General features: G+C 40.3%; 1 protein-coding gene across 8 annotated transcripts in view; it reads right to left on the bottom strand.

Annotated features, from left to right (window-relative positions):
- Positions 1 to 2,801: 2,801 nt before the first annotated feature.
- The window catches only part of Gpam (glycerol-3-phosphate acyltransferase, mitochondrial), a 70,523-nt gene continuing 55,486 nt past the window's right edge, over positions 2,802 to 17,838 (bottom strand). For all 8 annotated transcript variants that reach the window (XM_046449880.2, XM_046449875.2, XM_046449876.2 and 5 more), the window contains 9 exons: positions 17,245 to 17,360; positions 14,468 to 14,538; positions 13,275 to 13,539; positions 12,598 to 12,740; positions 11,365 to 11,442; positions 10,583 to 10,723; positions 9,456 to 9,645; positions 7,147 to 7,205; positions 2,802 to 6,509 (listed from right to left, as the gene is read on the bottom strand). In XM_046449880.2, coding sequence (XP_046305836.1) covers positions 6,393 to 6,509; positions 7,147 to 7,205; positions 9,456 to 9,645; positions 10,583 to 10,723; positions 11,365 to 11,442; positions 12,598 to 12,740; positions 13,275 to 13,539; positions 14,468 to 14,538; positions 17,245 to 17,360 — 1,180 coding nt within the window. In that variant the 3' untranslated portion in view covers positions 2,802 to 6,392. The remainder of the gene's footprint in view (positions 6,510 to 7,146; positions 7,206 to 9,455; positions 9,646 to 10,582; positions 10,724 to 11,364; positions 11,443 to 12,597; positions 12,741 to 13,274; positions 13,540 to 14,467; positions 14,539 to 17,244; positions 17,361 to 17,838) is intronic.

Genomic DNA, 17,838 nt, shown 5'->3' on the forward strand with positions numbered 1-17,838 from the left:
ACTTAGAACAGAGTAGAGACGAAGAGCATGAGAAGAAGATTAACATTAAACAGGGATGAGAGGTGGGAGGGAAAGGGAGAGAGAAGGGAAATTGCATGGAAATGGAAGGAGACCCTCAGGGTTATACAAAAGTACATACAAGAGGAAGTGAGGGGAAAGGGAAAAATAATACAAGGGGGAGAAATGAATGACAGTAGAGGGGGCAGAGAGAGAAGAGGGGAGGGGAGGGGAGGGGAGGGGGGATAGTAGAGGATAGGAAAGGCAGCAGAACACAACAGACACTAGTATGGCAATATGTAAATCAATGGATGTGTAACTGATGTGATTCTGCAATCTGTATATTGGGTAAAAATGGGAGTTCATAACCCACTTGAATCAAAGTGTGAAATGTGATATATCAAGAACTATGTAATGTTTTGAACAACCAACATTAAAAAATTTAAAAAAAAACCTGAAAAATAAATAAATAAATAAATAAATAAATAAATAAATAGAACAAAGTTGAGCTCTGCCTTGGCAGAAATCTTCTCTGAACTACTTCACCAGAGTCTCCCTTTTGCCATTTGTGACACGGGGCTCTTGGTACCAATCCCAGAGCGCGTGATTGACGGGTGCAGAGTGCATAGTACCTACCTACAGGGCACAGGGAAGTCCTAGACAGATTGTATCTAGCACTTGTTTTGGGACCCTGCCAGCTCCACGTAAACTCATGGTCGATCTTTCCTTCACTAGATGGAGCTGATCGTTTCGCTCGCTTCAGTGACATTCACTGAAGTGGGGGTCTCAATTCTACCTACCTATGGGTGAGCGTGGGCAGTTCTCTCTGTAAAATTTGGGGGCAGAATACTGGTGGTGCCCCCAAATTTTCCGTCCTTCCGACAAAGGACGGAAGTCCTTTCCAGAGCTGTATTTTCTGTTCGGTGATTTTTTTGTCATCATAAAAAACGTTTCTGTCTGGATGAGAAACCATTCCAATGAAGTTAGCCAATTCTTAGAGACAGCAAAAGACCCAGCCTGGAGCATTCCTCTGAAACATTATCCCAAAGCCAGAGCTCCTCCATGTACACCTGGAATCGCCAACTCAAACCATCAAAATGCTTCAAACTGAAATCCTGATCTGTTTACTCTGCCTTGCCCACAGAAACCCCAATAAAGGCCCAGGTCTAAAGCTACTTCTTGCTCTCGTCTTCTGTCCGCAGGCCACCCTGGTGCCTTTCCATGTGACCCCATGTGGTATGTCTGTGCCCCTTGTCTCTAGCATGTGTGAGTGAAAAGAACTTTATTTTCCTGAGCCTTTCTTGTGTCTTCTCCTGAGTTGGAGATTGAGTTGGTTCTAATCATTTCATCGCATCATAGGTAGCTCTTACACTGGCACCAAGCCCACTGATAGTGGCCAACTCTGACTTGTCCCAACCTTAACTTTGACGTGGCAATGAGTCAGACATCAAAGGTTGACTGCTGCCATGGCCTGGCTGAACATCGCCCAGTGGCCCTCATCAAAGACTTACCTGTCTCTAATCATACTTAAGTCAGATGACGAGGTCAACCTTTTCTCCCCTGTGGATTGCCTTCAATCTCCTGGTATCTTGGACTTGCTCCTTCTTGCCTCTATTTTCTAGGCCAAAAGGCATGAGCTGACAGCTGGCAAGAAAGAAATGACCTGGAAACTTATGGCAATAGACTTGATCCACATAGATTGTTACACCAATAAGCAAAAGTTGGGTATTTTTAGATAAAACTGAAATTCAAAAAAAAAAAAAAATATGTCAGCAGGCTGGCAATAACACTAAGATTGCCTGGCGAGGGAAGGGAGGCAAGAAGAATCTAAAGGAGAGAAGTCACAGTCCAAAGGGTAGACAGAGGGAGGATAACAGGGAACACGATAACACGAAAACTAAAGAAGCTGTATCCACATTAGAAATGTCATGGACAGAAACTGCAAAGACACACCTGGTTTGTCCAAAAGGTATGTTAGCAATTTATTAGTGAGGCATGTAGAAGATGACAAAGGTTTAAAAAAGAGACTAAGTGAGGACTAAAATAAGCTAAGCATCCAGAGATTCGGCTTCAAAATTAATATCCATGAGGCTATAAAAGTTAAAAGAATTTATTTATGAAAAGGTAACTTATGGTAGCAGCCAAGAGTTGCTAATACCAAGGAGAGAATGACCACCAAAGAGTGAGGGCAGTCACAGCAGCAGCATTACACAGGAAATGAGAAGGGGTAAGACAAAGTCAGAGCCAAAGGCTGACTGGAGAGGTGGCCTCAGGCATTAGTCCATTCCATAGCTGGGCACACACCAAAGGGCAGGAACACCACCATCAGGCACATGTTCACCACCATTTTCAGAGAATATACTTAAGGAGAAGCTGTGTTTTCAAAGGATCCACAAAACATCTATGCTATGATCAAAGAAATACTTTTCTTATTTGTCAAAAAAAAAATATTTTCACCAACTAATTATAAACTAGTGAGAAAAACACTTCAGTGTGATTTTTATGAACTTATGACAAGAAGCACCAAGCTTAATAGAATCTTTGTAGAAACCAAAAAAATATATGATGTGAAATTTACCAAATAAAAGGTAAGCCACAGCTAAGAAGAGGTAGATATCTCTATTTCCAAGTGTCGATCAGATGTGAAGAGATCTTGGTTAATAAAATCATGAACTGTGGGCTCATAAATTTATGTCAGATTAGATCTGTAAACATTAATAAAGTTTTATGTAAAGTCAAACAAGAAGAATGTGTATAATGAATTGCCTAGGGAACGTTTAACTACAAAGCCAAGACATCAAAAATAAGGTTCATTTTTTTTTGTTTATTAAAACAAAACTACATTTCTGTGCTTCTCACAACACATTATCAGGCATAACAATCAATCAACATGTCCAAGTTTCACTCACAAAATCACTCAGCATTACTTTACAATACTTTATAGCAATTCTTTTTACAACAATCTAGCATTTCTTTGTACAACAGGCAATACTTTAACCCCTTCCATCAAGACATTTAGCCCTTTAACTGTTTAGAAATAAAGTGAAGAGTCTCTTTCAAAGCAATCATTAGTTCGTATTAAACTAAAATGCCAGGTGGCAACTCCAGGTTCCTAAAAAGAGTATTTTAAAAAACAGATTTACATCCCATAGTAAGTCTTATAAACCTCAATAGGTTCTACATTTCTAAATACTGGAACTATCTACGGATAAAAATCTGCATTCAGTTGTGCGATGTTTTCTTCTAGATCTGAATTAAAACCTTGATCATTCCCCACAATTAATCCTTGTATTAATTCTGCTACTTTCAGTAAAAAAGCCAGAGTCATTGACAGTTCATCTTCCCATCAAAGGAAAGAGCTCTGGCCACCTATGTTACAATTTTTCTGTGCTTATTCTTTCCAGGGGAGGAAATACCCATCATTCATCTCAACATTTGGTGGTACAAAATGCATGCGAATTCGGCCTCGGTGCCATCTGTTCGTCAGTGTTTTGTCTCCTTATAGAACTGCCTAACGTAGTGTCTTCCCAAATGTTTTCCATAGGATACTAGTGAGAGGTTCAGAGGTGTCCCAGAGGGGGAAAAGGTCCTGAGGTCAAGAGTTTGGGAAATGCCAGGTTCAACAGACTGCTGGGGGCCAAGCCCTTACCGTGCTCAGGTGCAGTACAAGTTTCCACGATCGAACAGTTTGCCAGCAACACTTGCTAAAAAACACCAAGGTACATCTCCCAGGGTCCTCAGAAGACAAGGAACTCTACGGGCACTGCCCTCGCCCCTCCAGGTTGCAGGAAACTCCACAGTCGGAGCTTCCATTCACTGCCATCCTAGGACATATTTTCTTTACTCACCCTCGTGACTCCGTGAGACTTAGAGGTCTGAAGAAGAAGATGCAGTGCCTTCTCAGTTCCTAGTTTTTTACACTTAACACACATTTTTGTCATTTTGTTAGAATTTTAAGACAGTGCAAATTCCTTCCTTTCTTCTGAATTTCTTATTTTTTTAAAAATAGGGTGCAGTTTCATATTGCTTGTTACTGGGTTATTTGTTTTTAAACTTGACTCACAGTCTTCCCCTGAAGGGCATGCATTTCAGTTTCATAGAAATGCAATACAGTAAACTGTAATAAATTATTTACAAGCACCTAGTTGGTTTAACCTTACTTGGAAGCCATCCACTGTTGGAAAACAATGAGAACGTGTCTATTAGCAAAACAGAGCTATCTGGAAGCCTTATTGTGATCTTTTTTCCCCAGTAATGAGGCACTAAAGAATGAGCTGTGCTAAAATTAACTTAAGGGTCAGCTTCTCTGGATGAGCATAACTTTGGTTGAGATTTTTCTTCCTTAAAAAAGGTTTTCAAAGCACCAGTTAATTATAAAAGCATGCATGTTTATCCTCACAGTGAGTTAAGTGGCAAGAGAGATAGCAAATTGCATTCCCCAAAGCATCTGATCAAATTTCTTGAAAACAAACCAACCAAAAGGGAAAATAAAGCAAGAGAAGCCATAGTTTCTCTGCTCAAGCTGGTAAAGCAGCAGCTCTTTGCAAAAGTGACAGGCAGAGCAGCAATATCCACTGGAAAGCCAGTCTCCGCCTGGACTTTCCAGCCAACTAACAGAGAAGTTGAATGATCCTTGAATTACAATTTAGAGGATAGGAAAAGAAGAGACTTGTGAAGTGTTTGATTCCCCAGAGAAGGACCATCCAAGGGAATGAACAGATTCCCTGGGTAGTCCCCAAGTGCAGCCAGAAGTGTTCCTCTATTCTACTCAGTAAATTGAAGGTGAAAAGGTGGCATCTCATGCCACACAGTTGCTATAGTGACTGACTTAATGGTACGTGAGTTTCTACAAGATAAAGGAGAGATATATTTATGTACAGAATTGAGAATGGTGAAAGATCACACAGCATTAGCATTATTGCTGACTCTCAAACAAGATTATTTCACAGAATGTGAACTATCCACCAATACCCCTCCCTCTCCCAATGCACACATACTCATGAAATACTATTAGTGTTTAAAATCCAAGTTCAGGAAAGTACAAACTTAATTTGCAGTACTTTTATACTAAATTCAAAGAATCTATGCAACACTCATCAGAAAAAACTCAGTTTCATAATATCATGGAAATAAGGGACAATAAATGGTTAGGAAAATTTTTAACATTACATGATCTTTAAGAAATCACCATAATTATCACAATTAATTATGCTCCCTGCTCACAAAAAGGCACCTACCCATTATAAACAGACAATTTTTCATAATTAATTATTTGCCTCTATGAGGCATGAGAGGGTTTAGGCATATAAACCATGTTTTTTTCTCAAAGGTAAAAATCCATAAATGCTATTCACCTAGAAGTAGGGACATGCAGATACTGCACAGTTCAAACACTGCAAACTCGAGTAAGTACCAGCCACCCACCGACCTGTGTGCATACATGAAAGCCCTGGGTCGGGAGTCTGCAGCCAGAGCATGCACTAACAGAGCCCATCAGGATGAGCTAATCAACTCAGTGCAGGTGCTATTTGGCTGGAGATCTTAGAAGAAACAGCTGTACCTGTGAGAGGTGGGAAGGGGTGCAGACATAAAACAGGAGAAGTTTTTAAATACTTGCTGGTCATTTGAAATTCAATGGCACTTTTTTATGTGAGCACAAGTTTTCAGTGCCAGTTTTCTGGCCAGGTTTACCTTGTATTTTGCCAGCTAAATTTAATTCCTGATGTTGGCTATTTGATCGCATTATCTCAGTTCCTGACCTAAACTAATATTGTCTGTTTTCATGTAGCTCTTAACACGTTTTCTAAATCTGACCTCAGAGGACAGCACAGTGATATCTGGGTATGATGTACCTCAGCCCACTCATCTGTAAAGCACTTGGGATGAAAGGGCTCCCGTTTCAAATTTAGTTACTACTGACAAAGGTAAAACCGAAAAGAGTGAATGGATGACAATTATTTTTAAGGGAAGCATTAACGATTAATCAGAAAATATACGAATGAATTACTCCACTATTTATGTATACTATACAACATTTAGTTCTAGAATACAACTACATTTCTGTTTCCATCACAGTAATTAGTCCTTAAAAGTTGTACTTAAAATGTAAATCTTTAATAAACTCCAAAATAATTTATTGAGATTTCACCTAGTAATCTACTGATTATGAGTTGCAACAGAGGCTGAGGGCCCCCCGAGTGTTATCCATAGGCCGCTGTGTCTAAGAGTTGGGAAGATCACAGGTCCACAAAGGGGAGAAGGCACTTGTCTTCCAGGTCACCTCAGGGCAGGGCAGGCCCGGCCACGCGACGGCACCTGCAACTCTCAGGACAAATGCTGGAGCCTGCAAGGGACTCATCTCCAGCCCTTCACTTGCCAGAGGTGCCATAAGTTACCTACAGCACCACAAAACTCAGGATATATTCTAGGAGTTTTTGCCGGTTGCATTGAGGTAGGAAAGTGCTGCTCAGTTCTAAAATAGATACTCTCTTCTGCTTGGTCTCTTTGAAAACCTGAAGAGAAAGTGTAGATTCAATTAAAGGCAAAGGAGGGCATATCTGTCACCAACCCTGACCTGTGTTCTAGACCCCAAAGGGCAGCAAAGGCACCTAAAACCACGTCCCGATTTAAATAAATGAGGATGTGCAGGTGCACATGAGGCAGGAGGCTGGGGACACAGTTCAACCAGTGCATCATACACTATGACTGAAGCCAGAACAAAGTCACACACCGTCCCTTACAAAGAGACACTTGATGCCCCTGGAGTTCATGTTCCACATGAGACCAAGGGAAAGCCTGAGAAGACTTGTAGCAAGACCAGCAAAAACACAAGGAAAAAACTGAGAGCCATGTGGAATTAAATGAATGGCTGAGCTCACAGGAGCATCTTGAAACGCTCTGATATCTTTATATGTAAACAGTTTGGGAATGAATATGAAACCAACACAATTCTGGGACATGCAAATGAATCTGTACTGATGGGTCTCACTGTCGCCATGTCCCTCCCCAGCACTCATCCCCAGAAATGCCTCTCCAGTCAACCCAGCAGAAGCAGCTGTTCTTGGGGCCACGCTCCCAATACAAATAGTGCAAACAGACTAGATCTTGAGAGCCAATGTCAACACAGCTTTTATAAACATGGATACCTACCCCAATATCCTTAAACATTTTCACAGCATTCTTCACAAGACAGTAGGTGGCACTCTCAGCTGTAGAGAAACAATAAGACCCTGTCAGGGTTTAGATCTAGTGGACATAAAGCCCCAAGGCCAGCAGTAAGAAAGCAGTGGGGGCAGAGGGAGGGCCACAGCAAGCCGCAGACCTGCCAGCTCCGCTTCTGCCACTGGCAACAGTGAGGTCTCCCAGATGATCTGTGGTCTCTTTAAACCCATTCTATCATCTATTAGGGAAAAATGGTCGGGGAGGGAGAAAAGAGAAGGAAGGATGGACAATACCTAAAGTATCCATTTTGCAGGGTCTCTGTGAGACTCAAACAAGATAATGTGTGAGAATTCCTGTAAACTACACAGTGCTGCATAGATGGTTCCTACACACCTGTGCAGCCAGAGGGAGCACAGGCTACAGATCAGAAAGCAAGAATTCTAAACCCAAGATTGTCCATTAACTGACTAGCTGTATGATCCTGGGTAGTTTCCTCATTCATAAAGTGAGGTGATTGAATGAGATTATCTCTGGATACCTTTTGGCTCTAAAACTTGATTCTAAGTAGTTTCAGTTCCAAACTGTAACCATATGAAGTGCTACCCCTACCCCATCCACACCTATCATAGATATAAGAGATGAGGGCGGGGGTTGTGGCTCAGTGGCAGAGCACTTGCCTAGCACGTGTGAGGCACTGGGTTCGATCCTTAGCACCACATAAAAAATAAAATAAAATAAAGGCATTCTGTCCATCTATAACTACAAAAAATAAATATTAGAAAATTAGAAAAAAAAAAGAGAGAGAGATGATGTGACAACCCCAAGGGCTGCAGGACATGGAACAACTGAAACACACGCTACTGGGAGGAAGGAAAGTTGGTACAACACTTAGAAACTGTCTGGCAGTATCTACTAAAGCTGAACATACCCATGGCCTGTGACCAAGCAATTCTATTCCTGCTTGTATGTCATATATATGATCATAGATGCTCCCCCAAATGACATTCAAACATGTTCACAGCAACACTATGCAAGGTAGCTCTAAACTGCAAATGATGCAAATATCTTTCAACAGTAGAATGAATAAAGTATGGTAAATAATGGAACATTTCATGACAATAAGTCAAACTACATATAACATGTATGACTCTCACAAATGTTGAGTGAAAAAAAGCCAGATTTAAGAGTACATTATTGCATCATCTAACTTACATGACATACCAAAGAAAATAATTGTAATAATCTATTGAGTTACAGGTCAGGATAATTTTATATTTTTCCAATTTCCTACAATAAGCAGATTTCTATAAAAATTTTAAAAGTTTTACAAATAGTCAAAGAATGTATGAAAATTGTCCAACATCAATCAGGGAAATGCAAATCAAAACTACACCAAGATTTCATTTCACTCTCATTTCATCAATGGCTGCAGTAATGGCAGCTGTCAAGAATGCCAACAAGGAGCTATAGTTGTGGCTCTCGGGTAGAGCACTTGCCCAACACGTATCAGGCACTGGGTTCGATCCTCGGCACCGCATAAAAATAAATAAAATAAATGTATCGTGTCCATCTACAAATAAAAAAATATTTAAAAAATAATAAAACAATAATAAAAATTGGACAATAATAAATGATGGAGAAAATGTGGGGAAAAAGAAACACTATTAGTGAGATTATAAATTCATACAAACACTGTGAAAATCAATATGGCATTTTATCAAAAGGAATGGCACCACATGATCCAGCTATCCCACTCCTCAGAGTTATCCTAAAGAATTAAAATATCATATCATAGGGATGCATGCGTATCCATGCTTACAGCAGCACAACTCACAACAGCCTAACTATGGAACCAGCCCAGGCATCTGTCAACACATGAGTGGAAAAAGAAAATGTGCTATATATCCATAAAGAAATTTTATTCAACCACAAAGAATGAAATTATATCATTTGCAGGAAAATGAATGGTACTTGAAAGCATTATTTTAAACGAAATACGCCAACCTGATAAAGTCTAGGGTCATATGTTTTCTCTCTTATGTGAAAGGTAGAGAGAAAAAAAGAAGTGTGTTGGGTAGAAGGGTGGTTTTCATGAAATTACAAGGGAGACCAGTAGAGAAAAGGGACCAGGGGTTGACTGGGGGGCGGGGGGGAAGTATGGGAGAATGAAATTGAACAAATCACATGTGTGCATATAATGAATATAGAACAGTGAATTGCACTATTATGCATAACTATAATGCACCAATGAATTTTTTTTAATTTTTAAAAGAAGTTGAAATAGGGATTTAACATACCATATACTGCAACATTTCTTTCGGTTCGGTCGATTAGGTATTTGTGCAGCTTTTGCAGATATTCAGGCTCCGGAACAGGACCACTGAAGTTGTGGACAAAGATGGCGGCAGAGCTGTAGGCCTCCAGTAAAGGCCCAAGCAGTCTCTGTAGGAAGGTGATGAACTGCTGGTGCTCCTTGGACTGGCTCACCTGAGAGTACAAAAGCAGAAAATGAAGGCTCCAACAAGGGACAGAAGAAGTGAAGCAAGCTGACAAGGACTTTATTTGGAAAAAAGAGTAACTTGAAAAGATGGCCCCTCCCACTAACACTATATAAAAGGAGAATACTCGTCATGCAGATAATCTCTGTTAAAAACAACTGATTCTGAAATGTGTTCTTTACTGCAATCTTTCACTTTTATAATATTTGAGGCTGTGTTCACTAACCAGTCCCTAGAAGCAATTTTTATAACTGAATGACAATTATGACATTCTGTCATCAAAGCAAACAACTGGTTCTGAGGCTGGGCCCTCTGGGGTTTAAAGCCTGGACTCAACAGTCACTCGAGTGTGACAAAAGGCCATCAGGTCAGACTACTGAGATCATCTCAGTCCTTCCCAGGTCCCACTTTCTGTCTCCCCCATAGGACTTCACCATGCACTAGCACTTTGGGGAAGGATGGGCACAGTAATGGGGAGCTTTGTGGCCCGGGAGGTTCTCACTGCACCCACCCAAAATTGAAGGTTGATTTGAGCCCCTCTGGAGTGTGCAAGCAAGATCACTGCCTTATCTTCAAACTAGTAATATCTAAATGTAAAGAGAGAGAAATTCTGAATGTCACTTGGCAAAAAAAAATACTGCCTCATGGGGAGTAGGTATGAGGATGGGTGAACAAGAATGTGCCTGTAGATTTCACAAGATAGCAGTGACAGGGACCCCCCTGGTCTTCCTCTTTCTGATTTCTCAACTCTTAGTTCCTTTTCTACTTACCAATCCCCAAACTGAGCAATTTAGGTGTCTTTACTAGATGGAGCTGGCTAGTGAGTATTTAGAATATAAACGAGTTACCAGAGTTTAGTTTACCTAGCTGCAATATGAACCTCAACTCATCACTGTAATGTTCCCTTCAATTCTTCACCAAAGTACCTTTAGGTAGCAATCTCGCTGCTCCTCACCAAAATCACTGTCTTCATCTTCTTCATCACTTCTCCAAGACAACGGTTCGGGAAGCTTCTTGTCCCACTGCTGCTCTGCAAGACCAGGACTGATTTCTTCCTGGTCATCTTGCTATGCCAAGGAAACCACCAACAGTGAAAAAATACACCCAGGTACCCAAGTAACTGCCCAGCTGGACCAGAGAAGGCAGTCCTCTTCTCAGTCCCTTCCTGCCCCTTCTCTGTTTAGCCTTTCCTAACACCAGTCTACCTCCCTCTCCAATCAAAAATCACTCAGGAGATAGCAGGGGAAGGAGAAGGGTAGGGTCTTGGGAAAGAGCTACCAGACAGAGCAAATGAAGATACTCTTCCATCTTCTAAATTGACTTCCATTTTCCCAGGCCCTCCCCTCTACACCAAAGCCACCAAAACTAAAATCTCAAGAGAAAATTGCACATATGCAAGCTACAAGCACACTGATATGTACAGTGTCGCATCTTAGAATGCAACTTCTGGATGTCACAGAATCAAGTCAAGGTATGCCTTAAAACAATAGCACTTACACAAAAGAAAGCAAAATATTAAATAATTCAAAAAGACATTTATTCTCCCCATCTTTATGTTTCTCTTCTTTCACCTAGACATGACTACATGGCAAATGTAATTATTGGTTAAAATTACTGATAGAAATACTGGCATAAATAATTGCTGGAAAAGGTAAGGAAACAGAGCAAGAAACTCAAGAGACAAATAAAGGAAGGCTCTTCCTCTTACCTCTGCCACTGTAAGAATACCATACTGGATAAATCTTCCTACTGTTTCATGGCAAACTTGGTAAAAAGTCTGGCAGGGCTGCAGGAAAAACAACAACAACAAAAAACTTATTTACACACATAAATTTCACTGTTCCATATTTTTTAAAGACACTGAACAAAGTAGCTGTCAAATCCTTCCATGTTATCACCTACTTCACTCCCCTGGCAAGTCCTGTGATTTCTAATGTCCACCCTGTTGATAAATGCCTGGTCATGGACAAAGCCAGAGAGACCTAGTTTCCTAGCTGGTGGGCACTCCTGATGTGAAACCACCTGCAGAGGGCGCTCCTGAACTCAGTCCTCTCCCAGAGTAGAGCAAGCCCTATTCTGAGGGGTAGGGTCTTGGTCCCCACCATCTGTTTCTTGGTCTTTTATGAGACAATCTCTCTGATAGGCCATCTTACAACAAAGAATGTTCACAAAAGTAGTGAATGAGGAAACAAAGTATTATGACAAGACCCTGGGAAAGGATGAGGCTAATCTTAAGATTCTCATCTGTCCCTACCTTTCCTGTCACATCATCCAAAGTTCATGCAAAACAGGTTCCCCAACAGAACCACCAATCAATGATACAAAATGAGAACATACAGAAGAGCTGTACTCAAAATACTTTTAATTGCAAATGTCCCAAGATTTATTCATATAAGGGGAAGAGATATTAGAATACAAATAAAATATGAATTGTACTTGATTGAGAAGGAAATATTTATGGCTCAGTATATATGTCTCATTTTAAATATCTAGAAGTGCCAGGTTATAATATAAATGCTAACTTTTACTTCTGGGCTTCAGTTTCCTCATTTGTAAATTGAGAGGGGGTCAAACAGATGATTTTTAAGGCTGTTTCTCTCACTCTTTATCACCTGTGATCCATCATCTACATGTGGGTGTGTTAATTACTGACAAACTATGACTCAGACCCTTTCACACATCACTCAGTCACTTTGGGTCTAACTACAAACATGGAGCAATCTGTCCTCCCATGCCTTGTAGTTGCACAAAGGATTCACTGGGGAGGTGAGCCACACTCAAACCAAGATGGTCAATGACATTGATTTGGTGGTCACTGACGGCAGGAGTGAACAGAAGGCTGCAACAGTGGGCCAAAAGTTTTCTATGAGAAAAACAAAGGTGGTTTGTTTTTGTGCAAATGCTCAAAAGAAAACAGGTAACATGAAGAGCCTTCACTCACAAGAGAAATGGTGCCTTCATTGGAGAGTAGGTAGCACAGGCTGGCGGCCTTCCGCACCAGCTGCTCCTGGCTGATCAGGTTGCCGGGGGCACCTGTGGGTCCTCCTGAGCCCCTCTTATTTAGAACCGCGTAGAGGCTGCAAGCTAGGGACATAAAAGTAAGAATGAAGTCACCCGCATGGGGTCTCCAAGACAAACTTCACCTGGCTCTAATAACTCAGATCTCCTTAAGTGTTAATATATCAAAAACAGTGGCCTGCTTTTACTGGAGAAAATCCCACAGGATTTGATTATTATGATTCTACATGGTCTTAACACTGAAAGACATCCCCAAGGGCTCAGTCGCCTCTGCTCTTTCTCCTCTGCACTCTCTCCATCACATAAGCCCTCCACTCTCTTCACTGCCCTGTGCGTGCCATCTCAATTAGAGCTTTAGCTCCTAGACAGCAAGGCACTTGACTCCCTCCACAGTGATAAGCAAACAGCACACACACAGTGGTTCAGTAAATACCTGCTATGGCCATAACCAGTGACATGGCAGGAGATTTGGAAATTAAAAATATAACAATGCATTTTCTCCAACAAGTGGCTATCATCTAACCAAAGTAGATGCCACTATGTGTTTTAGGCCCTGTACTTTCCAAGAAAATATCTAAAAGCATTCGGGGCCTGACATACCTATGATGGCCTCCATGATGAAGACATGCAGCACCCCGTTACTGTAGAAGTTCAGTTCAAAGACTGATGGCACAGTTGTGCTGGGAGTGATAAAGAATTCATCATTCCTGCTAGTGTGTGTGATTGTAACACAATTTCCCAGGAGCTGTATAGCATGCATGACTACATCTTCTGAATTTCCTGAGAACCCCAGGTCAAAATCACGAGCCAGGACTTCCTCCTTCATCACAAAGAAGTCTTCCACCAATGTGGAGAGATTGATTCCCTACAGACAGAGAAATGATCTCAAGACAGGGAAAATATCCTTTCCAAAAGGCCAAGAGGCCAATATTCCCAGGATTTTCTTCTTGCTTTGGCTTCCCACAGCTTGCTGTTGGGACCTACAGAAAACACCCAGATCACCAATACAGAGCCAGTCAGGAAACTGCTTAAAAAGCTGGTCCTATAGGAATGACATGGTACTCCACATGCCAGAAACCACTCTAGAATGAGTGAGTATGTGAGATCACAAAGGGAAGGAAAAGTTGTCTGAAGGTAAGAAGTTTTCAGTTTTGAGAAAGAATTTCCTTCATTTTAAATATTTGTCTTACAAACATTTATTTGGAGGCTACATACCAGCACCATGCCTGGTGCTGAGAACATGACTGAATGGACCAGTCACGGTCTATCCTATCATAGAGTTAAGACAGGTCTACTGTGGGAAGACAGAGGGTGGGCCCTAACATACAAATCAGATTACTTGGAAATCATTCACTATCAGAAAACATATCACAAGTCAATGAAATATACTTTATTTACATTAACCATCTTAATCAAAGAATATCTACCACTGACCCATATCGCAAACCTTTTTATTTTTTGTTATGAGACAAGAACTCACCCAGCCTGACCTAAAATTAGCAATCCTCCTGCCTTAGCCTCCCAAGGAATAGGGACTATAGGCAAGTGTCCCTGAGCCTGGTCTCAAAGAATATCTTATTACTGCATACATTAAGTAGTCTGACTTTTCTTTTATGTAGATTCTTCCTTTACCATGTTTAGGAACTCCCTTGGAGTGGGTCCCTAACTTATTTTACTGTTTATCTCATAGTACTAGCCAGGAGTGGGCCAAATCTATTCTGAAGATGCCTCTGAACAGCTGATAAAAGCTTCGCAGGCTTTCTACTGAACTGTGGGTGATATCATGGACATACCTGCCTGTGTCTGTAGAGCAGCAGGCAGGCCACAATGTGGGTGGACATGATGGCACAGGATTTGCTAGCAGCTGGAAGGCAAACACAAAAGCTTTAGTTGCACTTTTTTTTTTTTTAATACAGCTAAAACTTTTTAAAAGCACCTTAATTTTAAACAAAGGTATTAAAACTATAAAAGCTCTCTGCCACATTTCCTATAACTGTGATTTACCAAAAGGAAACTGTAGCATTACACCATGCTCTGGTAAAATGGAGCCTCTTTAGAGATCATTATTCATAATGCCACCTAAGACAGGTCCACCTTCAACCTCAGCCAAAAGATTTGGGATACTTATGACCAAGAGATACCCTTATTGAAATACCAAAACCCAGAGTATGAGCCTGTTCTCGAGTTCTATGGGATACCCCCTGTGTATCTCCTGACTTGTCCCTGGCCGCAGTCTTTTAGAATTACATCCCTATTTCACTCTTCTTGCACATACTCACCAAGTTAGAGTGAAGGTATAGAAAAAGGAAAAATTTGGATTTGAAGTCAGAAAAATCTGGGCTCAAATCCTAATTTCTACACTAATTTCATGACTTGGAGAAAATGAAACAGAATTCCTGAGCCTCAGTTGCAAAATATTATCTAGTTCATTGGGCTGTAAAAGAATGAAATGATGGTCTGGCAAGGACTCATGGTAACAGGAGCTCAATGTATCTTCATTTCCTCTTTTCAAACTGGCCCAGAGGAGTCTATTCCTTTTTTTTTTTTTGGCAGGGAATGGGGGTTTTGCGGGGATAGGCTAAACATGGGCGGGGGCAGTGGTGGGGACTGAACCCAGGGTCTTGTACATGCTGAGCCAAATTCTCTACCACTGAGCTATACCCTTGGCCCCTCAACCTGGCCCAGAGATGGGCAGCAAGGGCACAGAAATATATTTGAAAATATCTATAGTATATAACCCAACATTTTGATTTATAGAAAATTATGTGAACATCCATGGAATATTTTGAAATAAAAATATAGTCTGTAAGAAAAAGAATAATGAAGGAATGAGGAGGAATCTCATAAAAATAAAAGGGAGGTCAGTAGAATACAAGAAAGGAACTAGGGGGAGGTAGGAAGGGAGAGAAAGAGGAAATAGTGGGAAATGACACTGGCCAAATTATATTGCTATACTGTGTACATGTATATGTAACAGCAAATTCCACTATTATGTAGAACTTTAATGCACCAATAAAAAATGTGGGAAAAAAAAGAAAATATAATCTAAGTTGTATGACAAATAACAATGAATTCATGAACATGTCACTCACAATTGGTCCCTAGTGTTGACTTTAAAAAGTGTCCAGTACCATATTTACAGTCATTAAAAAGAGTATTTATAAAGAATTCTTTAAAACATGGGGCCGGGGTTGTGGATCAGTGGTAGAGTGCTTGCCTAGCATACGTGAGGCACTGGGTTCCATCCCCAGCACCACATAAAAATAAAACAAATGAAATAAAGGTACTGTGTCTATCTACAACTAAAAAAATATTTTAAAAAAGAATTCTTTAAAACATTAATAAATGTTATAAATGAAAACCAGTATGGTAAAAAATTGTAAATATCTTTAGAGATTAGACAGTAATGCCACTAGTTACTTAAATAGTGGATTTTGCTATCTGTTTCACCTTTACTTTTCAAAAATTAGGATGTATTATTTTTTGCATCCAAATCTCAGGCAAAAGAGACATATAATCAGCTGTGCTTAAGAAAGGATCTTGTGGGCTGGGGATACAGCTCCGTGGTAGAGTGCATGCCTAGCATGTGTGAAGTCCTTTGGTTCCATTCCCCAGCACCAAAGGAAGGTTGGAGGGAAAGAAGAAGGAAGGAAACTCCTCTGGCCCAGAGTCAAGTGGGAAAATGAGCAGCCAGAGCAGAAGGAGCAAGGAGATCCTGCTGGTCTGAGTACCAAGACACCATGGTGCTGACTGAGGACTTTTTTTTTTTCCAGTACTAGAAATTGAACCCAGGGACAGAACTATATTCCCAGACCTTTTTATTTGGAGACAGGGTCTTGCTAAGTTGCTTAGAGCTTGCTAAGTTGCTAAGGCTGGCCTACACTTGTGATCTTCCTACCTCAGCCTCCCGAGTCACTGGGATTACAGGCATGTGCCACTACACTCAGCAGCTGTCTCCGGTTTTTAAAGCAGCCTCTAAAAGAGTACACAATGCTGCAACTTAGAATGTAAGGGAGGCTCATAATACCCAGAGCTCTAATGCTACTCAGTGTCACTATGACTTCAAGTATTTGTATACAACTATTCCACTGAGACAGCAGAAGCTCTTTGAGCACAGAACCATTAATGATTCAATTTGTATTCCATGCAGCTATAGCAAACCTTTATGTGAAATAGCCACTCAATACTTACTGAATAAAAATACCCATGGGATCAGAGAAGAAAAGAATATGCAACTATAAACCTAGATGTTGCATCATAAACTAGTTCAAAAACACATTTATGAGCAAAACAGGCCACAAATCATTTTGACAAAACCTTTTTAAAAAAGCACAAGAAATAAAACATGAGTACCACTGCTTATCAGACACCAAGTCAAATAATTTGTTCACATTCCCTCAAATCCCCCCAATATCACTTTCTTTTCAATAACTTGCCTATCACTACCTGTGAATTAGGCAATTGACCTGGAAGAGGAAACTACAACCTCAGCAGATTCCAAAACCTGTAAGGTTTGCACCGCACTGTGCCAGATCTGAATCACAGATTTAGAGTGTGGAATTCTACTCACTAAATAGAATGTGCTCAGCCAGATTTGCAATCAACCTTCTTCGGAAGAATTCTTCTGCTGCATTCCTGGATTCATTACTGGGTATTTCTACACCTTCATTAGCAGCATCACTAGGTCTGAAAAGATTTTTTTAAATCAGCATTCCACTGCCCCACTCTTTTACAAGGCAAAGAACATAGGACTAATCTATAAATTAAACCTAATTTACATCTAATTTAAATACTTCAAATTACTACACACTTTATATTTAAACCACAAAAAAGAGTATTTTATGAGTTGTTTTCCTCCATAATATACTTAATTATGTTTAGTATCATCTCTTGGACAAAACATGCTATTTAGTTATGACTATAAACAGTTTTTTGGTACATCACTTCCAAAACCCACTGGCAGACAAAGCACAAAAAGCAAAATTTCATGTTTTAAAACATGTCTGAAAACCCAAAATTTTAGCATATTAAAAGAAGGGCTTAATATTCGATTTCTTGAAGCTATAATTAAATTTGAATTCTGTAAAACTCAAATAGCAAAACTCTTTCACATGGTTCATTTATGTACAATATGCACAACCTAAACTACTACCAAGAAGAATTC

The sequence above is a fragment of the Marmota monax genome, unplaced genomic scaffold (genome assembly GCF_021218885.2).
Source record: "Marmota monax isolate L192 unplaced genomic scaffold, Marmota_monax_Labrador192_F-V1.1 WCK01_AAM20220418_F8-fsc00004, whole genome shotgun sequence".
Classification (NCBI taxonomy): Eukaryota; Metazoa; Chordata; class Mammalia; order Rodentia; family Sciuridae; genus Marmota; species Marmota monax.